The sequence below is a fragment of the Medicago sativa genome, chromosome 8 (genome assembly GCF_051527215.1).
Source record: "Medicago sativa cultivar Bolivia chromosome 8, Bolivia_mono, whole genome shotgun sequence".
NCBI lineage: Eukaryota > Viridiplantae > Streptophyta > Magnoliopsida > Fabales > Fabaceae > Medicago > Medicago sativa.
The window spans coordinates 69,547,883-69,570,745 of NC_140756.1; the positions used below are offsets into that span (position 1 = coordinate 69,547,883).

At 38.4% G+C, this 22,863-nt stretch overlaps 2 protein-coding genes across 2 annotated transcripts; both read left to right on the forward strand.

The window, feature by feature from the left end:
* The first annotated feature begins 4,481 nt into the window (after nt 1-4,481).
* Nucleotides 4,482-6,199, forward strand: LOC146900981 (uncharacterized). Its single transcript, XM_085732907.1, has one exon. It carries the CDS (start codon nt 4,482-4,484, stop codon nt 5,907-5,909), a length of 1,428 nt encoding a protein of 475 aa, XP_085589033.1. The 3' UTR covers nt 5,910-6,199.
* Nucleotides 6,200-6,397: 198 nt separating this feature from the next.
* Nucleotides 6,398-9,883, forward strand: LOC146900982 (uncharacterized). The gene has a single exon (XM_085736997.1). It carries the CDS (start codon nt 6,398-6,400, stop codon nt 9,881-9,883), a length of 3,486 nt encoding a protein of 1,161 aa, XP_085593123.1.
* Nucleotides 9,884-22,863: the final 12,980 nt, after the last annotated feature.

Here is a 22,863-nt window from a genome sequence, read left to right on the forward strand (position 1 = left end):
TGTCACGGAATGCACTTCATTCTTTATGTGATAACTCGTCTTATATGAGGGAATTCGATGTGATAACATATATAGTTGATTTTGTAGAATACATGTGTTGTGTTCTCTTCATTCTTATAAGACACTTTAGTGCCAATATTTTCAATAAACTTTCAAGAATTTAATATAAATCCAACATCATGATGATGCTATATATATTTAGGGAGAATGTAATGTAACATAGATGATTTTAAATTTGAATAAATACGCTATTTCGCTTCGAATTGAATAAATACGCAATTTCACTTCGAATTTAATCAATACACAATTTCGCTTCGAATTTATTCAAAACACAAGTTTATTCAAGATTATTCAATAACAAAATATTCCAAAATGTGCGGCATATTCAAGATTATTACAAGCTGTCATACTCCAATTTTGGACCAGTCATTTCTTTTTAGTCGTATTTTTAAAAACGTCAAACTCTTTTCGCTTTATTTATTTAAAGTCATTTAGTCGTCTATTAAAAATTTTTAAGGCTTTATTTTACAGTTCAAAGCGCATTTCTTTTTGTCCAACTTTCGTGTAATTATTTCTTTTGCGCGTCAGCTTTTTTTTAAAAAAAAAAATATTTTACGCGCTCTTTTTAAGTGTTTAGCGTCCTATTTTATTTTAATTTCCTGTAAGAAGCTTTTAATTCAAATTTTCCTCTTTGTCCGTCTTTAGATTGCTTCAAAAGAATTTTGTTCGCACTTTAAAACGCCGCGTTATTTTAGACATTTCAGTCACAATTTCGGCAGAGAGGTATTTTAAAATACCTCATTTAAGATAATGTTTTCATTCTCGTTATCCTTTTATTATTATTATTATTATTAATTATTATTATTTTTTATTATTACTATTATTATTACCTTTAGTATTATTATTATTATTATTATTAATTATTTTATTTCTTTTTCTTTTAGTCACGTGAGTGACCTTTTTCCTTTTGTTTTATTATTTATTTTATGTTTTGTGTTGGTTAAGTCCTTGGGTCCCTTTGTGTCCATGTGGCAGTCTCTTATTGGCTCAGTTTTAAAACTTGCTCTCCAATCCTCTTTTTGCCTTGCTGTTCACCTGTATCAGAGACTTTAAGGGTAATACTGTCTTTTGCATCAGAGTCAGGGTTAGCCCTACTTTTTGCTATTTAAGACACTGTTCAGTGTCAGAATTGGACCCCCAATCATTGATTTTACACTGTAGCGGCAGAAACCCTAATCCTCTTCTCTTTCTTCACAATTTCAAATCAAATACCACAATCGTATGAACTTCATGAAGAATAGGAAGAACACATAAACCCTAATTTTTTTTTTCAGTAATTAGCAATCATTGAATCATACCACAAATCATCTTCCATACACAGTCATCTCATGTCAAGCTCGAAATTCATGTTTATCACAACATAAGTTTCGAATTTAACACCATAAGCATCACAACATGAACCATTTTGAATCTGTCCATACAAAAATAGAAGGAATCCGAGTTCACAACCATTTCTACTTCAAAGGCAAACACGAATCAAAGAGAAACTAGGGGAGAAGAAAAGGGAATCGGATCTTATAATCAAGGAAGGAGCAGCAGCTTGTTTTCTTCCTCTTTCAAGCACAGATCGATCTACAAGAGGTAAATATCCACTCTCTTCTCTGTTTCACTTTTTGTTTGTTGTCCATGAGTTGTTTTTTTTCTTTGAAAAATTCGTATCTCTAAACTCAGATCTAGGCTTATATAATGGTTGTTTGAAAAATCTAAGCCTGGAATCGGACAGAGGAGAAGAAGAGGGTTCGGATGATGTAAAAATTTTAAAAAAATAAAATAAAAAACGCTCCGACGCGGCGGCTCTCCGGCCGACCACCGCGTCGGAGCCCCCTCCGACCACCACTCTTCTTTCTTCTCCGGCGGTCTGGACTTGGAGAGAGAAGAGAGCTTCTCTCTCTTCTTTGTGTTTTAGAGAGAAGGGATGAAGAAAAAATGAAGGAGGAAACCGGTCTTTTTGCTTATAAACCCTCCCTGCCGGTTCGGTTTTCTCCTGAACCATTTCAGGCGAACCGAACCGGCCCAACCTGAGTGGGTCTGGCTCTTAAGCCCATTATCATGCTTCTGCTTCTGTTCTGTTTGTCTGATTACTGTTTGAACCTCCTGTGTTGCTAGCTGCGCCCCATTTTTTAATTTCCTCGCATATTCTTCTAGTGCTGTTTTGATTTTATATTTTTTTTTATAATGTCTATTATCATGCGTTACCATTGGTTTATTTAACCATACATTAAAAACCATTTCGTGCATTTTTTTTTCTTCTTTTTTTTTCTTGCTTTGATACCATGCATTTCTCACATTTAGTTTTTGAAATACAATTCTTATCTCAAGTTTCTTTTTTAAAATGAAGTTCATGTAGTACCATAATCATGCTTCAGGCATTTGAAATGGTTTAATTTTCATGATATGCGTTCTTTTAATTTTGTTTCAAGTGTTCTTAAGCTTCATTTCATGCATCTTCAATATCATACACGTTTGTTTGGTAACTAGTCTCAGTATAGGATTTAGAATCTAATATTTTGTCATATGGTGTTTTACATCATCTCTAAAATTACGGCATGCATATTTACTTCCATCATTCACTTTTCATTGCTTTTGATTTGTTTTATTAGCACTATTGGTTCAATATATGAAACCATAAAGACTTTTAATTAAAAAATCATATCACATTTTTATCATGTTCCTTTTTCACTTAATTTTAGTTACGTCCCCTTGGCATTTTGGCTCAAAATTATATTCCATGATTAAGCATGCTTTTATCTAGTTCACTCCATGACTTAATCCATATTTCATGCATCTTAAGCTTTTCGAAATTCATCATGTGCACATCTACCTATTCCATCTCACTTTGCTTAATATAAGTGCCCATTTCACAGGTTTATTTTTTATTCTTTGGCATTGCTTTATTATCTTAGATTTTTCCAATATTTTAGTGTGTATCTTAGGTGTTGATGTAATTTATTTTTGAGCTTTTTATTTCTTGCTTTAGAATGCCCCTAGGATGGAATGTAATAGCTTAGTAATTGCACACACCGACACTTGCACTGACACCATATCACTTTGCTTTACTCTCGCTTTATTTTTTCACGTTGTTACGCTCGCTTTCCGTTAGTTTAGAAAAATCTTTTTTTTTATCTCAAAAATCAAATAAGCAAAAGTCAAATTATTTTCTTAATAAACCTTGGATCCAAATCCAAGTGATTTTCCTTTATTTTCTTAATTAAACTCCTTAATGAACTTTAATTAAACTTAGACTAAATTTCTCAAATAAAATGAAACAACCTCACTTCTATTTTATTCTTCTATACCTTGAGGTCTCGCAACCCTTCTCAAAATCATTTTCAAAAATAATTAAAATCAACCCAACCCACAAAAAAAATATATTTTTAAGAGTGAACTACGGTGGTTTTGATCCCTTTTAAGGGTACGTAGGCAGAGGCTTTATTCCTTTCAAATCAATCAAATAAAAATAACCAAAACTCCTACTTCTTCTCCCTCCATTCTTTCACTCATACTTTAATCAATAATTTTTCAAATAAAATAAAGTTAGAAAGAGGTTCTCACGGAGTACCGTGAACGACGCGGGTGCCTAACACCTTCCCGAATCGTAACCAACCCCCGGATCCAAAAAGGGTTTTTCAATCTCTTTTTCCCTTCCCAAGAATAAAATCGAGCAAGTCCGGTAGATTGAAGGTTCAAGTCCAATCAATGGCTTGACACCCGAAAATCTTGGTCTACAAAAATGGCGACTTCACTGGGGATCCTACGCGGGTTTAGCCCACCTTTCTTTCTTTATTACTTTTGCTTTATCTTTTGTATATACTTTGTAAATGTTTATACGTGAGGGGTGAGAAAAGAAGTCCTACTCCCGGACTCGAGTGAAACCTAAGATAGGACGGAGTACGATCATAGTGCCATACCAGGAGTAGTCCTGCCTATGTGTGCATGTGATATAACTCCACTCAACGTGGGTTCAAGAGTACATATACGTCACCATGAGTAGTCGTGATTGGCGTTATTATTCTTGAAATCCATCAAGCGTTGAGGACCTTTAGATCACCCTTAACCCATCTTGGCCTTTTATTAGGACGTAGTGCGGAGACTAAACCAGGAGTAGTCCTGACTTTGGTCGTCACGCGATACTACACTCAAACTAGACTTCCTTACGAATTATTGGTCTAGGAGTTAATCCTACGCACCGAGATATTCATGAGGGTAGTTGTAAGTTGGGAACTTGGTAGAACCCTTGTTACAAGTGCAACTTGAAACCATAGTCCTTACCAAATGGCGTTACCTTCAACTCCAACATTGTAAATATAGTCCCCATGTATTCTAGCATTATCATGCATCCATGCATTCATCCATGAATACTCTTTTTCATTCATAAAATTATCGAAGGATTTAGACAAAGTTTGTTTTTGTAAACATCGTAGATGAATCCACAATTGAGGGCTACCCAGAGGTATAGTTTCAAGAAACCGGATTTGACAAGACTAAGGGAGATGGAAAAGCAATTGTCTGATCCTAGGAGGTTTCGGAATCAGTATGGGAGGTTGCTTGATCTTATTAAGGTGAGGGTGGATGATGGCATCTTGGAAACTTTGGTGCAATTCTATGACCCGGTCTATCATTGCTTTACTTTCCCAGACTATCAATTACTTCCCACGCTTGAGGAGTATTCCTATTGGGTTGGCTTACCGGTGTCCAAAGAAATACCCTTCACTGGTCTTGAACTCGCACCTAAAGAGGCTGCTATTGCAAAGGCGCTCTACCTTAAGCCTTCTGACCTAGTTGAACCCCACTTTACCATCAAGAATGGTTACCAAGGCCTCACTGCTAGATTTCTCTACCGAAAGGCCTCTGACTTTGCCAAAGCCGGGAAGACTATTGCCTTTGAATCTATTCTCGCCTTACTCATATATGGCCTCTTCTTGTTTCCCAATATGGATAACTTTGTTGACATCAATGCAATTAAAATCTTTCTCACCAACAATCCAGTCCCTACCCTTCTTGCAGATACTTATCACTCTATCCACCATAGACACCGCCAAGAAGGTGGTGCTATTGTTTGTTGTGCACCTCTGTTATACAAATGGTTTGCCTCACATTTGCCCAGATCCGTCTTTGCCATAACCGAAACCGGAAAAACTTCTTGGTCTGATAGGCTTATGCCCCTCACCCCGGCCGACATTGTTTGGGCTCATCCTGCTGCCGACGTTGAAGGAATCATTGGTAGTTGTGGGGAATTTCAGAATGTGCCTCTTATTGGAACATGTGGAGGAATCACCTATAGTCCGACTCTCGCCATGCGCCAGTATGGATATCCTATGAAGACACCGCCTGATAGTCGTTTTTTGTCCGGTGAATTCTACCTTAATAGTGAGGTTCACATTGGTTTGAGAGAGCTCTTCGGGAAAGCTTGGTATGCCGTTCATATGTTTGATAGAATCCAGCTGGGGAAGAAACAAGACTTTGCGCATGAGTCTTATACAAAGTGGGTTATTGACAGGGCTACGACTTTCCTTATGCCTTACCCCATACCTAGGTACTTGTCCGCGGCTGCTCCAGAGATACCAGTGCCGTTGCTCCCAAAGACTCAGAAGGAGTACCAAGAGCGTATGCACGCGTCCGACCGAGAGAAGGCCACTTTGGAATGGAAGCTCCGCAAGAAGGAACATGATTATGATGTGGTAGTGGGTATGTTAGAGCAAAAGAATTGGGAAAGTGAAGAGAGGCGCCTTGAGATTCTCCGATTGGAAGCCCTCATCAAAGAAAAAGATGCTGCACTTGACAGGGTCCCGGGACACAAGAAGAAACGGAGCGCTTTCTTTGCCAGCACATGTTCTCATCCGTCTCCCTAGAGCGTCTGAAGTTTCTTCAAGGAGTTGTTATTGCTTTATGCTTTATATTTGTATTGTTTTATATTTGCAAGTGTTTTGTATTTGTAAGTCTATCCCTTGGCTTGGTTGTTAGAAAGGGAATTACCTTGTAGTATTTTATATTTGGAGTCCACCCCTTGACTCAGTCTGTTAAAAGGGGGTCTATCCTGTAGTTTTCTTTACATTTGTAAGTTTATCCCTTGGCTTGGTTGTTACCTTGTAGTACTCTTTTGTCATCAATGAAATGTTTAAGTTGCTATGTTTACAAAATTACTTCTATAAGTCCTTCGATAAAAATGAAAAAGTGCATACTTTCGCATCTAGCATATCATGCATCATTTGCATTCATCAAGTGTCAAAATCAAGTCTCACACTTCACTCCTTTTCTGCCGCAGTAATTGAAAGTGGCCCGACGAATTCAATACAAGCCTACTCGCATTCATCACACAAGGGCTTACATTAAGAAGAAGATGGCAAATGCGGAACAGGAAAACGTTCAGCTCAGAGCAGATGTTAGTAATCTTAAGGCAGAATTAGAGAAGATGGCACTTATGATGGAAGTCCTGATGACTGAGAGAGAACAAGCAGCGGTCTCCGAGCCAGCTCCTACTGTGGTCGCTTCTGTGGCACTTAACGGTACTTCACAGCCGATACCTGCTGTTGTTACATCTGCTGGGCCTACACAGCCTCTCATGGTGGGTTTCTCATCTGATGATATGAACAACCAGAGTTTCCGTCCTCCTGGTCCTCATGGTGTTACTTCCCAATACTACATGCCTCCCGGCTATCCTTGGGGCATGCCTCAGATGATCAATGATGGTGTCCGTCCTGGTACTACGGAAATGTCGTTCCCTTACGGCCAACAGTCAACCCCATTTGTTCAGCCGGGCCATCCAATTCCTCAGGCTGTTGTGACTCCTGCAGGACCCCATGTCCACGTCACACAACAAGAAGATGAACAGGTTTACCATTCAGGTAGTGTGGCAGGAAATAATGAAGTGGAAGACTTGCGTGAGAAATACGATGAAATGTGGCAAGAGGTGAAAGCCCTCCGTGCAAAAGATGCTGTTGGTCCAGAGGCCCATGAACTTTGCTTGGTCCCAGATGTTGTGATACCACCCAAGTTTAAGTTGCCAGAATTTGAGAAGTACAAGGGAAGCACTTGCCCTAAGCTTCATTTGGCTATGTATGTTCGAAAGATGTCAGCCCATGCTAGAGATGACAAGTTACTCATTCACTGTTTCCTCGACAGTTTGGCAGAGCCCGCGTCAAGGTGGTATATGAAGCTAGAGAAAGACAAGATCCATACTTTCAGAGATTTGGGGTTAGCTTTCATTCAGCAATATGACTACAACGGATTCCTGGTTCCAGATAGAGAACAACTCAGAGCTGAAAGTCAAGGAGACAAGGAAAGCTTTAGGGCATATGCCATGAGGTGGAGAGAGTTGGCATCACAGGTCGTCCCGACAATAGGAGACCCAGAGATGACCAAAATCTTTCTCAGAACTCTCAATCCGTTCTACTACCGAAACATGGTTGCCATAGCTCCTAACAATTTCAATGACATGGTGATTATGGGAATGCGTCTCGAAGAAGGGGTCCGAGAAGGGCGGTTAGTTGTTGAAGATGGGTCGTCAGGAAACTCGCCAGGGGGTACTTCGAGTGGTCCTTCGGGTGGTTCATCAAGTGGATCGTCTAATGGCAATAGGAGGTCTGGAAATGGATACCCAAGGAAGAATACTCAAGAGGTCAGCATGGTGGCCCAAGGCGGTCCCCAACCTGTGTACCCAAACTACCCATATGTCGCCAATGTCGCACCACAAGCGCCAGCCCCACAAAACCCACCTCAACAACAACAACGTCCTCAAGCTCCTCCACCATATTATCCACCATTATACCAACAACCTTACCAACCATACAATCCTCAACCATTCTACCCATACCCATATTATCCTCCACCACCCTCACCACCTCAACAACAACAACGTCCTCAAGCTCAACAGCAGCCTCGCCCTCCTAGAAATCAATTCCCTCCCATACCTATGCCATACAAGGATTTGTTGCCTTCTCTCCTTGCCAGAAATTTGGTGCAAACTAGGCCTCAGCCTCGCATGCAAAACCCTTTACCAGCCTGGTATCGTGCCGATCGCACCTGTGAATTCCATCAAGGGGCACCAGGGCATGATATTGAACATTGTCGCGCCCTTAAAGAAGAGGTCCAGAAGTTAATCAATGACAAAGAACTAACCTTCGCGAACCCTGACCCTGTTGTTCCAAACAACCCTCTGCCGCCACATGGGCCTGCTGTCAATATGATTCAAGGAGACAACTATGTTCTCTATGCAAGTGATATCAAGACTCCTCTGGTCCCGATTCATGTAAAAATGTGTGAGGCCACCCTCTTCAGTCATAATCATGAGGCTTGTGTTGTATGTTCAGTGGATTCTCGCGGGTGTAAGCAAGTCCAGGACGATGTGCAGGGGTTACTGGACAGGAAAGAACTTGTTGTCACTAGAAAGGAGAAAGATAAGAATGTTTGTGTTGTTACTCCAGTTTTCAAGACTCGGGAGCCACTTGTGATAATGGTCAATCGTGCCAAACTAGCCAGTACTCCCCTGGTGATCTGCCCACCAGAACAGTTGCCTTATTCATCTCAAAAAGCTGTGCCGTATAATTACGAATACTCCATTCTGGAAGATGGAAAAAAGGTACCCCTTGATTCGTCAGTCCATGTAGACAACATTGCGGAAAATAGCAAGATCTTGAGAAGTGGACGGGTGTTCCCGGTTGTTAATCAGAAGGAAGTCAGTGCTCCAGCCGAAGAACCAGTGAAAGGGCGAAATCTTGATAAGGGTAAAGCTATCAGACAGCCCAATGAGATTGTCTATGAAGATAGTGATGAGATCTTGAAACTAATCAAGAGGAGCGAGTATAAGGTAGTGGATCAGTTGCTACAAACTCCTGCCAAAATCTCTATAATGTCTCTCCTATCCAGCTCTGATGCCCACAGAGATGCCTTGATGAAGGTGCTAGATCAAGCCTATGTGGAATATGATGTGACTCTGGGACAATTTGAAAGTATTGTGGGGAATGTGACTGCCTGCAACAATTTGAGCTTCAGTGACGAAGACCTCCCAGCGGAAGGAAAGAATCACAATCTGGCATTGCTTATCTCCGTCCTCTGCAAATCAGATTCTCTCTCTAACGTCTTGATAGATACTGGGTCCGCTTTAAATGTGATGCCTAAGTCCACTTTGGACCAGCTTTCATATCCAAAAGCTCTCTTGCAGCCCAGCACGGTGACGGTGAGAGCATTTGACGGAACTAGAAGGTCAGTATTTGGGGAAATAAAGTTGCCTATCTCAGTGGGCCCACATGAATTTGAAGTTAAATTCCAAGTTATGGAGATTCAGGCCTCTTTCAGTTGCCTCCTTGACCGGCCTTGGATCCATAATGCTGGGGCAGTGACATCCACTCTCCACCAGAAGCTAAAGTTTATAAGTCATGGAAAGTTAATAACCGTAAGTGGTGAGACGGCCTTGTTGGTCAGTAATCTGTCGGCTTTCTCTTACATTGGGGGTAGTAGCTCAGAGGGGTCGTCATTCCAGGGTCTCTCCGTTGAAGGGAGTGCAAAGAAAGCTGAGACTAGTATGGCTTCTTTGAAGGACGCTCAGAGGGTTATTCAAGAAGGCAAGACTGAAGCGTGGGGTCAGTTGGTGGAGCTGCACGAGAACAAACGCAAGGAGGGAATTGGTTTCCCGAATAGCAAGCCTGGGGCGTTCAACCCTACTGGTTGTACTTTTTACAGTGCTGGTTTTATCTATGATCCACCGGAGACTAATGCGATCATTGAGGATCAATCTGAAGAGGTGGCACCCATCTTCGTAACACCTGGGGGAGTCTGCTGCAACTGGATCGCTGTGGATGTTCCTTCTGTGATACCTCGCTTTAAGTAATATGTTTGTCTTTGTTTTTGTTTTTTCTTTAAGAAAACTCCTTTCGTCCTGCCCCAGACGAAAGTGAAACTTTGTAGGGCCTTATGTTTTGTTTCAAGTACTTTTGGTTATTAATGAAATCGTCGTTTCTATCACGGCCTTTATTTTACTTTACTTTATTTTATTTTAGTGCTTTTTCTGGAAAAAAATGGTAATACGTAAAACCAAAGTTGTTTCTCTTTTTCTTTTAAAAATCAAACTCAAAGGTCCTGCATTTACTCATTTAAAATCAATCATAAATCATATGCAGGCTGAACATAAATGAGCCCGTTGAACACAGTAACCCTATGCTTCCTCCCAACTTTGAGGTTCCCGTATATGAGGCTATGGTAGAAGGTGATGAAGAGATTCCTGATGAGATTAGATGGATGTTGGAGCGAGAAGGAAAGGCTATTCAACCTCATCAGGAAGAGATAGAAATTGTCAATCTGGGTACAGAGGAAGACAAGAAAGAAATCAAGATAGGGGCATTGTTGGATGCCACGGTTAAGGAAAGAGTTATTGAGCTTCTCAGAGAGTATGCTGACATTTTCGCATGGTCATACAAGGATATGCCAGGGATAGATGCCGAAGTTGTGGAACATCGTCTGCCTTTGAAACCCGAGTGCCCTCCTGTTAAGCAGAAGTTGAGAAGATCTCATCCCGAGATGGCCCTCAAGATCAAGGAAGAAGTGCGAAAGCAGATTGACGCCGGTTTCCTAATCACATCTGAATACCCTCAATGGTTAGCTAATATAGTACCTGTTCCAAAGAAAGATGGTAAAGTCAGAATGTGTGTGGATTACCGAGATTTGAACAAAGCTAGCCCAAAAGATGATTTCCCTTTACCTCACATCGATGTATTGGTTGATAATACTGCTAAATGCAAAGTGTTCTCCTTCATGGATGGTTTCTCCGGGTATAATCAGATCAAGATGGCTCCTGAAGATAGAGAGAAGACATCTTTCATCACGCCATGGGGCGCTTTTTGCTATAAGGTGATGCCGTTCGGATTGATAAATGCTGGTGCCACTTACCAAAGGGGCATGACTAAGATTTTCCATGATATGATGCACAAAGAGGTCGAGGTTTATGTGGATGATATGATTGTCAAGTCAAGTACTGAAGAAGAGCATGTTGAGTATTTATTGAAGATGTTTCAGCGGTTGAGAAAGTATAAGCTCCGTCTAAATCCCAATAAGTGTACTTTCGGCGTCAGATCCGGGAAACTTCTTGGTTTTATCGTTAGTCAGAAGGGTATTGAAGTAGATCCCGACAAAGTCAAAGCTATCAGAGAGATGCCTGTTCCAAAAACCGAGAAACAAGTCAGAGGTTTCCTTGGTAGGCTGAACTACATATCCCGATTCATTTCTCAGATGACCGCTACATGTGGGCCGATATTCAAGTTGCTCCGCAAGGATCAAGGGATTGTGTGGACAGATGAATGCCAAAAAGCCTTCGATAGTATCAAGGAGTATTTGTTAGAACCTCCAATCCTTGTCCCTCCAGTAGACGGAAGGCCTTTGATCATGTATTTGACTGTATTGGAAGATTCTATGGGTTGTGTACTTGGTCAGCAAGATGAAACTGGTAAGAAAGAGCATGCAATTTACTACTTAAGCAAGAAGTTCACTGATTGTGAGACTCGATACTCCGCGCTGGAGAAAACTTGTTGTGCCTTAGTCTGGGCTGCCCGGCGTCTCCGCCACTACATGATTAATCACACTACTTGGTTGATCTCCAGAATGGATCCCATCAAATACCTCTTCGAGAAGCCTGTTCTGAACGGAAGAATCTCTCGTTGGCAGATGTTATTGTCCGAGTATGATATTGTGTACCGCACTCAGAAAGCTATCAAAGGAAGTGCCGTTGCTGATCATTTGGCCCATCAACCAATTGAAGATTACCAGCCTATCAAGTTTGACTTCCCAGATGAAGAGATCATGTATTTGAAGATGAAAGATTGTGATGAACCGTTGTTTGGTGAAGGTCCTGATCCTGAATCTGAATGGGGTTTGATATTTGATGGAGCTGTGAATGTCTATGGTAAAGGAATTGGGGCGATTCTCATCAAACCCAATGGCGAGCACATCCCTTTTACTGCAAGGTTACGTTTTGATTGTACAAATAACATTGCAGAGTATGAGGCTTGTATTATGGGTATTGAGGAAGCTATCGATTTGAGAATTAAGAAGATTAAGATATATGGTGATTCAGCTCTGGTGATTAACCAGATTAAGGGAAAGTGGGAAACTCATCATGACGGTTTGATACCTTACAGAGATTACGCCAGACGTCTGTTAACTTTCTTCAACAAAGTGGAATTGAACCACATTCCTAGGGAGGAGAATCAAATGGCAGATGCTTTAGCTACCTTATCCTCCATGATCAAGGTAAATTGCCCCAAAATGGTACCTTTGATTAGTGTCAAGTTCCTTGACAGGCCAGCTTATGTATTTGCTGCTGAAGCAGTCTTTGATGACAAACCATGGTTTCACGATATCAAGGTTTTCCTTCAAACTCAAGAGTATCCGCCTGGGGCATCTCGCAAAGATAAGAGGACTCTAAGAAGATTGTCTGGTAACTTTTTCTTGAATGGAGATGTGTTGTACAAAAGGAACTTCGATGAGGTTTTGCTCCGATGTATAGATCGGCGTGAGGCAGATTTGTTAATGCATGAGATACATGAAGGCACGTTCGGGACTCACGCTAATGGCTATGCAATGGCTAAGAAGGCGTTGAGGGCAGGCTATTACTGGATAACGATGCATGCTGACTGTTATCACCATGCCAAGAAGTGTCACAAGTGTCAGATTTATGCGGATAAGATCCATGTCCCGCCAACTTTGCTCAATGTTATCTCCTCCCCGTGGCCTTTCTCTATGTGGGGCATTGATATGATTGGTCGGATTGAACCAAAAGCTTCCAATGGACATCGTTTCATACTAGTGGCTATTGATTACTTCACCAAGTGGGTTGAAGCGGCATCTTATGCTAATGTGACCAAGCAAGTGGTGGTCCGATTCATCAAGAACAATATCATCTGCAGATATGGTGTCCCTAACAAGATTATCACAGATAATGGTACCAATCTGAATAACAAGATGATGAAGGAATTGTGCGAGGATTTCAAGATTGAACATCATAACTCCTCTCCTTATAGACCACAGATGAATGGTGCAGTTGAAGCTGCAAATAAGAACATCAAGAAGATTGTGCAAAAGATGGTGGTCACTTACAAGGACTGGCATGAAATGTTACCTTATGCTTTGTATGGTTATCGTACCTCAGTGCGTACTTCGACAGGGGCAACCCCTTTCTCCCTGGTATATGGTATGGAGGCTGTACTCCCGGTGGAGGTTGAAATCCCATCTTTAAGAGTTTTGAAGGAAGCTGAATTGTCTGAAGCTGAATGGTGTCAGGATAGGTATGATCAGTTGAATTTGATTGAAGAAAAGCGTATGACAGCTTTGTGTCGTGGACAGCTATATCAGTCAAGAATGAAACAGGCATTTGACAAGAGGGTGCATCCCCGCAAATTTAAAGAAGGAGACCTTGTGGTCAAGAGTATCAAGTCCTTTCAACCAGACCCAAAGGGCAAATGGACACCTAACTATGAAGGTCCCTATGTTGTCAAGAGAGCTTTCTCCGGTGGTGCTTTAATACTTACAAATATGGATGGAGAAGAGTTACCCCGTCCTGTGAATTCTGATGCAGTCAAGAAATACTATGTCTAGAAAATATATAAAAGAACAGCTCGGTAGGTTGAAAACCCGAAGGGGCGGCCTAAACCAAAAATGAGCGTCTCGATGGATTGAAAACCCGAAAGGGCGGTCCATGCAAAAATTAGAGACACAAAAAAAAAAGAAGAAAAAAGAAAAAAAATGTTTACCCTGATAGATTGAAAACCCGAAAGGGCGATCTATGCAAAAGTTAAGGGTTTATGACAAGTAACTGCATCAGACTAAGCATCACTCACTTGGGGCACCTTAGTTGTCAGAAGTTCTCCTATATCAGAGCATCATAGCAGTGGATTTCAAAGTTGCTAGGGAATATAGCGGTTATTGTGTTCAATGTACCTTCCATATATTAATTACCATTTTCCAAATTTTGTAATCTGTGGTGCCATGCCTTTGGCCGGTTACCATTTCTAATACATTAATTTGAGCCAGTGCTTTTATTTGGAATTCTTGTTTATTCTATGTGCAAAATTTCTTCCGTTTTTAATATTAGTACTTGAAACAAAAACTTTGAAAAATCTTTTTTTTAAAAAATTTTCATTGTTTTCTTTGAAAAAATAAAAAAAAATGACAAACATATTATCTTTACAATTATGTATCATGGAAGCATGTGTCAACATTCGATCTAAAAGCAGGTGGATACCACAATTGGACATAGTCATTGCTGAAAAAAAGAGATAAAAGAAAAAGCTCGCTAAGTTGAAAACCTGAAAGGGCGACTTAGGCAAGAATGAGCGTCCTGGTGGATCGAAAACCCGAAAGGGCGGTCCAGGCAAAAATTAAGGACATAGAAAATGCAAAAAAAAAAGAGAATATATTCCCGATGGATTGAAAACCCGAAAGGGCGATCCAGGCAAAAGTTAGGGATTTCGAAAGATTTGAAAGAAAATATTCAAAAGAAAGCAATGACTATGTAGAGCCTGAATTTGAGAAGGTGCCGCGGTTGAGAAATGTCGACCTCTGCCAATGATTTGTTTGATGGGTTGTACCCCGGCTTTTGTTTTGGTTCATCCCCAGCGATGTTATCCCCAATGAAGATTACTAAGTGTTGGCTATGTGATGTCGGGCCACTTTCTTTGGACCTGCCCATGCTCGTCTCAATAATCTTTCTGTTAAACCGTCATATAAGTCTCATATGCATTCATTCATCCATGCATAGATAGCATGCATACAAATATCATTCATGCATAACTGCATTATTTTCCCATGTTTTACTCCAATACTTAAAAATGTCAATCCCAAGGTGTTAACCAATCAATTTATGCTCAAGTGGCAGGTCACATCAAATGATCATTTTACCAATGTTAATCAGTTTCCCAGTACCCTGCTTAAAGTACTCCGGTATTATTGATAGACAAGCTTTATCTTCCATTCTTTCGTCTTTATCACGGGCAGTTGATAATAGACAAGCTTTAATCAGTATTTTCGTCTTTACCACGGCAGTTGGTAGTAGACAAGCTTTATCTTCCGCATTTTCATCATTTACCACGGGCTGTTGGTAATTGATAAGCTTTACTTTCCACCTCAAGCTTTACTTTTGTCTCAAGCTTTATGTTCAGTCTCAAGCTTTATCTCCCGTCTGAGCTTTATCTTCAGTCCAAGCTTTATCTTCCGCATTGTCATCGTTTACCACGGGCTGTTGGTAATTGATAAGCTTTACTTTCCATCTCAAGCTTTATTTTCCGTCATAAGCTTTATTTTCCGTCTTAAGCTTTATTGTCCGTCGCAAGCTTTATGTCCTGTCTTAAGCTTTATTTGCTGTCTGAGCTTTATATTCCAAGCTTTACCGTCTGTTCAAGCTTTATATTCCGACAAGCTTTATCATCTGTATTTTCGTCTTTACCGCGGCTGTTGGTAATAGACAAGCTTTATCTTCTGTATCTCCGTCTTTACTACGGGCTGTTGGTAATAGACAAGCTTTACTTCCCGTCTCAAGCTTTATTTTCCGTCTTAAGCTTTATTGCCCGTTCCAAGCTTTATCTTCGGTACTTTCGTCTTTATCACGGCAGTTGATAAAAGACAAGCTTTATCCTCCGCATTTTCGCCTTTACCATGGCAGTCAGTATTAGACAGGCTTTTTCTCCCCAGTGTTATTTATCAGTTTGTTCCCCCAGTCAGTATATGTTTGTCGTCATTGCATTCATAATAACATTGTACACATGCATACCATAACACTCATGAACATTACACTCTTAGCATCTCGACTGGTCCAAAAGTGGTGTATTTAAGTATTTAAGTCTCTTCGACCCATCGATTTAAAAGTCTTCTTCCAAATCTTTGTGACGAAGAAACTTAAATAGGGGCATCTGTCATACTCCAATTTTGGACCAGTCATTTCTTTTTAGTCGTATTTTTAAAAACGTCAAACTCTTTTCGCTTTATTTATTTAAAGTCATTTAGTCGTCTATTAAAAATTTTTAAGGCTTTATTTTACAGTTCAAAGCGCATTTCTTTTTGTCCAACTTTCGTGTAATTATTTCTTTTGCGCGTCAGCTTTTTTTTAAAAAAAAAAATATTTTACGCGCTCTTTTTAAGTGTTTAGCGTCCTATTTTATTTTAATTTCCTGTAAGAAGCTTTTAATTCAAATTTTCCTCTTTGTCCGTCTTTAGATTGCTTCAAAAGAATTTTGTTCGCACTTTAAAACGCCGCGTTATTTTAGACATTTCAGTCACAATTTCGGCAGAGAGGTATTTTAAAATACCTCATTTAAGATAATGTTTTCATTCTCGTTATCCTTTTATTATTATTATTATTATTATTATTAATTATTATTATTTTTTATTATTACTATTATTATTACCTTTAGTATTATTATTATTATTATTATTATTATTATTATTAATTATTTTATTTCTTTTTCTTTTAGTCACGTGAGTGACCTTTTTCCTTTTGTTTTATTATTTATTTTATGTTTTGTGTTGGTTAAGTCCTTGGGTCCCTTTGTGTCCATGTGGCAGTCTCTTATTGGCTCAGTTTTAAAACTTGCTCTCCAATCCTCTTTTTGCCTTGCTGTTCACCTGTATCAGAGACTTTAAGGGTAATACTGTCTTTTGCATCAGAGTCAGGGTTAGCCCTACTTTTTGCTATTTAAGACACTGTTCAGTGTCAGAATTGGACCCCCAATCATTGATTTTACACTGTAGCGGCAGAAACCCTAATCCTCTTCTCTTTCTTCACAATTTCAAATCAAATACCACAATCGTATGAACTTCATGAAGAATAGGAAGAACACATAAACCCTAATTTTTTTTTTCAGTAATTAGCAATCATTGAATCATACCACAAATCATCTTCCATACACAGTCATCTCATGTCAAGCTCGAAATTCATGTTTATCACAACATAAGTTTCGAATTTAACACCATAAGCATCACAACATGAACCATTTTGAATCTGTCCATACAAAAATAGAAGGAATCCGAGTTCACAACCATTTCTACTTCAAAGGCAAACACGAATCAAAGAGAAACTAGGGGAGAAGAAAAGGGAATCGGATCTTATAATCAAGGAAGGAGCAGCAGCTTGTTTTCTTCCTCTTTCAAGCACAGATCGATCTACAAGAGGTAAATATCCACTCTCTTCTCTGTTTCACTTTTTGTTTGTTGTCCATGAGTTGTTTTTTTTCTTTGAAAAATTCGTATCTCTAAACTCAGATCTAGGCTTATATAATGGTTGTTTGAAAAATCTAAGCCTGGAATCGGACAGAGGAGAAGAAGAGGGTTCGGATGATGTAAAAATTTTAAAAAAATAAAATAAAAAACGCTCCGACGCGGCGGCTCTCCGGCCGACCACCGCGTCGGAGCCCCCTCCGACCACCACTCTTCTTTCTTCTCCGGCGGTCTGGACTTGGAGAGAGAAGAGAGCTTCTCTCTCTTCTTTGTGTTTTAGAGAGAAGGGATGAAGAAAAAATGAAGGAGGAAACCGGTCTTTTTGCTTATAAACCCTCCCTGCCGGTTCGGTTTTCTCCTGAACCATTTCAGGCGAACCGAACCGGCCCAACCTGAGTGGGTCTGGCTCTTAAGCCCATTATCATGCTTCTGCTTCTGTTCTGTTTGTCTGATTACTGTTTGAACCTCCTGTGTTGCTAGCTGCGCCCCATTTTTTAATTTCCTCGCATATTCTTCTAGTGCTGTTTTGATTTTATATTTTTTTTTATAATGTCTATTATCATGCGTTACCATTGGTTTATTTAACCATACATTAAAAACCATTTCGTGCATTTTTTTTTCTTCTTTTTTTTTCTTGCTTTGATACCATGCATTTCTCACATTTAGTTTTTGAAATACAATTCTTATCTCAAGTTTCTTTTTTAAAATGAAGTTCATGTAGTACCATAATCATGCTTCAGGCATTTGAAATGGTTTAATTTTCATGATATGCGTTCTTTTAATTTTGTTTCAAGTGTTCTTAAGCTTCATTTCATGCATCTTCAATATCATACACGTTTGTTTGGTAACTAGTCTCAGTATAGGATTTAGAATCTAATATTTTGTCATATGGTGTTTTACATCATCTCTAAAATTACGGCATGCATATTTACTTCCATCATTCACTTTTCATTGCTTTTGATTTGTTTTATTAGCACTATTGGTTCAATATATGAAACCATAAAGACTTTTAATTAAAAAATCATATCACATTTTTATCATGTTCCTTTTTCACTTAATTTTAGTTACGTCCCCTTGGCATTTTGGCTCAAAATTATATTCCATGATTAAGCATGCTTTTATCTAGTTCACTCCATGACTTAATCCATATTTCATGCATCTTAAGCTTTTCGAAATTCATCATGTGCACATCTACCTATTCCATCTCACTTTGCTTAATATAAGTGCCCATTTCACAGGTTTATTTTTTATTCTTTGGCATTGCTTTATTATCTTAGATTTTTCCAATATTTTAGTGTGTATCTTAGGTGTTGATGTAATTTATTTTTGAGCTTTTTATTTCTTGCTTTAGAATGCCCCTAGGATGGAATGTAATAGCTTAGTAATTGCACACACCGACACTTGCACTGACACCATATCACTTTGCTTTACTCTCGCTTTATTTTTTCACGTTGTTACGCTCGCTTTCCGTTAGTTTAGAAAAATCTTTTTTTTTATCTCAAAAATCAAATAAGCAAAAGTCAAATTATTTTCTTAATAAACCTTGGATCCAAATCCAAGTGATTTTCCTTTATTTTCTTAATTAAACTCCTTAATGAACTTTAATTAAACTTAGACTAAATTTCTCAAATAAAATGAAACAACCTCACTTCTATTTTATTCTTCTATACCTTGAGGTCTCGCAACCCTTCTCAAAATCATTTTCAAAAATAATTAAAATCAACCCAACCCACAAAAAAAATATATTTTTAAGAGTGAACTACGGTGGTTTTGATCCCTTTTAAGGGTACGTAGGCAGAGGCTTTATTCCTTTCAAATCAATCAAATAAAAATAACCAAAACTCCTACTTCTTCTCCCTCCATTCTTTCACTCATACTTTAATCAATAATTTTTCAAATAAAATAAAGTTAGAAAGAGGTTCTCACGGAGTACCGTGAACGACGCGGGTGCCTAACACCTTCCCGAATCGTAACCAACCCCCGGATCCAAAAAGGGTTTTTCAATCTCTTTTTCCCTTCCCAAGAATAAAATCGAGCAAGTCCGGTAGATTGAAGGTTCAAGTCCAATCAATGGCTTGACACCCGAAAATCTTGGTCTACACAAGCCATTACATTATTTAATCATCTCCCTCGTCGCTTATCTCAATTGGGTTGTCCTCGACAGTCCCTGGGGCACCTGCTTTTGGTTGAGGACCAAAATAGCAAGTCCTCCCGCTCCTCCTCAGCCTGGACTGATTATACACCGTCCCCTTCGAATCCTTTTTTTACGGAACCATCACATTCGACTACGTGTCATGTCACAGGCGATTTTGCTTTCTTCTTCTCATCACCCTCCTTTTTGTATAACTGAACATCACCCTGATTCTGAGACATATCTACATAAAGAAAATCGGTGATCAAAACCTACTAACAATTCTATCACAAATTCATAACAACAACAATTCATAAAAAAAAAAAAAAAAAAAACTTAAACTAATCCTAACAATTCTACAACAATTCATCAAAACCTAAACTAATCCTAAAAATTCTACCACAATTTTCTAACAATTCTACAACAATATTATATTCAACTCTAATCTAACATTAAATCATAAAATCAACAAAACCTAATTATGTGACAATTTAACCAAAAAAACTAACAATTCAATCACAAAACAGCAATGCAATAGGATGATAACAACTTACTTGATTTTGTAATCGTAATTGGCGTTGAATCCGCAACAACTGGGAAAATTCGCACCTCTTGAACTTCAATCCGCAACAATGGAGTTTTAGAAACTCCTAGGTGATGTTCTGTTCTTATAACAGAGCATCGACACTTAACTGCCAATGGAATCCTCAGCACTTAACTGTTGCCGGTTCCATCGGTTGTTAGTTGTTGCCGGTTAACTAAACATCGGCACTTAAGCGCCGAGGGGTATTTTGTTCATTTACATGTGTTTTTCAGCCAATGATGATGTGTCAAAAGCAATGTTCAAATGACATTTGATCAAAAGTTTTTGAATATTTGAAATTTCCCCTTCAAATATGGTATTTGGGCCTAACAATCATAATAATTCAAAAGTCTAATTAAAATTAGGTCCAATATTACCTAAACCCAAGCACAAGTTAACTATGAAACACTACCTAACAAAAAATAATTCCCCACCTTCTGCAGAAATTAGCAGCTTACATGGTTTTTCATCCATCAGTCACTTTTAAAATTAAGTCTCACAATTCATAGTATGAATTGAATTCAAATTCAAACACAAACACAAATGCTTTGATTCTTTCTCTAATTCTTTTCAGTTCCTTCTCTCTCTGCGTGAAGCAACATTCCTCTTTCCGTTCACTGCCGTCGGTTCTATGACCAAACACAAACACAAATTTTCCTTCCATCTCTCTTACTCTTTGTTCTTTATCTTCCTATCCACACATTTTCATATTGCTTTCTATCTCCCTTTCTATTTATAATCACAGCGAGTCGACTACAGGGAACAATTTTGAACCAACAGGCACTGCGACAGCTAAGGTACGAAATCCAAATCAATTTTTCGATTTTGGATACCAAATACTTGTCATATCGTCATATTAAAATTGTACTTTCTTTGCCAAATTCAGTATTCACAAATTAAAAAATTTGAAAATTCTAAGTGAAAATGACATTTGATCAATGTTTTTTGAATATTTGAAATATCCCTCTCAAATATGGCATCTCAGGCCTAACAATCAAAATAAGACTATTACTTTTTCCACCCTATGCTATTCTCGCGCACCCTGTAAAATTTCCAAAAATTCCCCTAGGTTTTCGGATTATAAAATCAGAAAACATCCAAACTAAGTTCGAATTTTATAATCCGAAATATGCTTATGTATATTCAGCAATCAGAATCTCTCTCATTTCAGTAGTTTTGACTTTTACTTTTAAAAACAACAAACAAACAAAGTAAAAATGATAAAAACCTGTCAAATAAAATTATAAAAATACCACCAAAAAATTCTAAAGTTCAAATAAAATTAATGCAAATTTTTTCGGATTTTCCTGAGAACATGAAAAATTAAAAAAAATTAAAAAATTAGTCAAAACGATGAAATTTTGGATTTTGAGGGCCGAAGTCCCGTAAGATGTCCTTCTACGGGAGTCTTGACCATGGATTTTTTTTTATTTTCTAGGGAAGTTTCAGAGCAATCTAATCAAGTAGCCTGTAAACCAGAATTTTTATTAAAAACAGTTAACAATAACCTAAAATAGAAGGATGAGAGTTAGGAAGATTAATATGGTCCTTAACCTGGTTATCCATGTTACAAACAAACTCAGAATTTGTGCTGATACAGTTTAGATTATATAATCCAAAAAAAGCAAGTAACGAGCCCTATTTTTTGAGGTTTTCGAATTATAAAATTCGAATTGTTGAAAAACTCACTTTTTCACCCTATAACAAAGGAAAAACTCAGTTCGGATTCTAAAATCCGAAAATCACATGGGCATTTTCGTAAAAAAAACAGGGTGGGCGAGAAACGAGTAGGATGGGAAAAGTAATTGTCTCAAAATAATCCAAAAGTCCAATTAAAATAAAGCCCAATATTATCAAAGCTCAAGCACAAGGCAACTATGAAACACTGCCAAACAAAACATAATTCCCCACCTTCTCGAAAAATCAATAGCTTACATGGCTTTTTATCCATAGGTCACTTTCAAATTAGAATCTCACAATTCATAATTTGAATTGAATTCAAATTCAAATACAAACACAAACACAAATGCTTTCATTCTTTCTTTAATTCTTTTTAGTTCCTTCTCTCTCTCTCTACGTGAATCACCTTTCCTCTTCCCGTTCACTGCCGTCGGTTCTACGGCCAAACACAAACACAAATTTTTCCTTCTATCTCTCTTATACTCTCTGTTCTTTATCTTCCTCTCCACACATATTTACATATCTTTATTTCTCCCTCTTTATTGACAATCATGGAGTGTCAACGACTGGAAACAATTTCGAAGTCGGGGAATTAGTCACTTTAGTCCCTGAATGGGGAACGATTCGTCAATTTAGTCCCTGAATGCAGATAAATTGCAAAATAGTCCCTGAATGTAGACTTTGTTAGTCAATTTAGTCCCTGAATGCAGACTCCGTTAGTCAATTTAGTCCCTGAATGTAGACTTCGTTAGTCACTTTAGTCCCTGAAATTGACCATGCAGGGACTGTTTTGCATATTATCTGCATTCAGGGACTAAATTGACGAATCGTTCCCCATTCAGGGACTAAAGTGACTAATTCCCCTTTCGAAGTCACACGCAATACGGCAGCTGAGGTAAGAATTCCAAATCAATTTTTCGTTATTGGATACCAAATCCATATATATTTTTGGATTCTACAACCATTATATTTTGGATACTATACAAGCAAAAGTACTACAAGCCTTGGCATTCATGAGTTAGGCATCACAAATGGATGGTGCTCTTAAAGATTGTATGCAGCAGATAACAATATGCTACTGTTTCTTTTTTACATTAATATATATTATTGATTACTAAATTTTTCCCTATCACGAATTAATAATTCATATTTGTATTCATGCAAGTGTTTATCTAATTTCTATAAAACTATATGATTAAGCTAGAAAGTACATTCATAA

Excerpts from the sequence above, each read along its gene's own strand:
- LOC146900981 (XM_085732907.1), top strand. The coding sequence starts at position 4,482 with ATGAATCCACAATTGAGGGCTACCCAGAGGTATAGTTTCAAGAAACCG.
- LOC146900982 (XM_085736997.1), top strand. The coding sequence starts at position 6,398 with ATGGCAAATGCGGAACAGGAAAACGTTCAGCTCAGAGCAGATGTTAGT.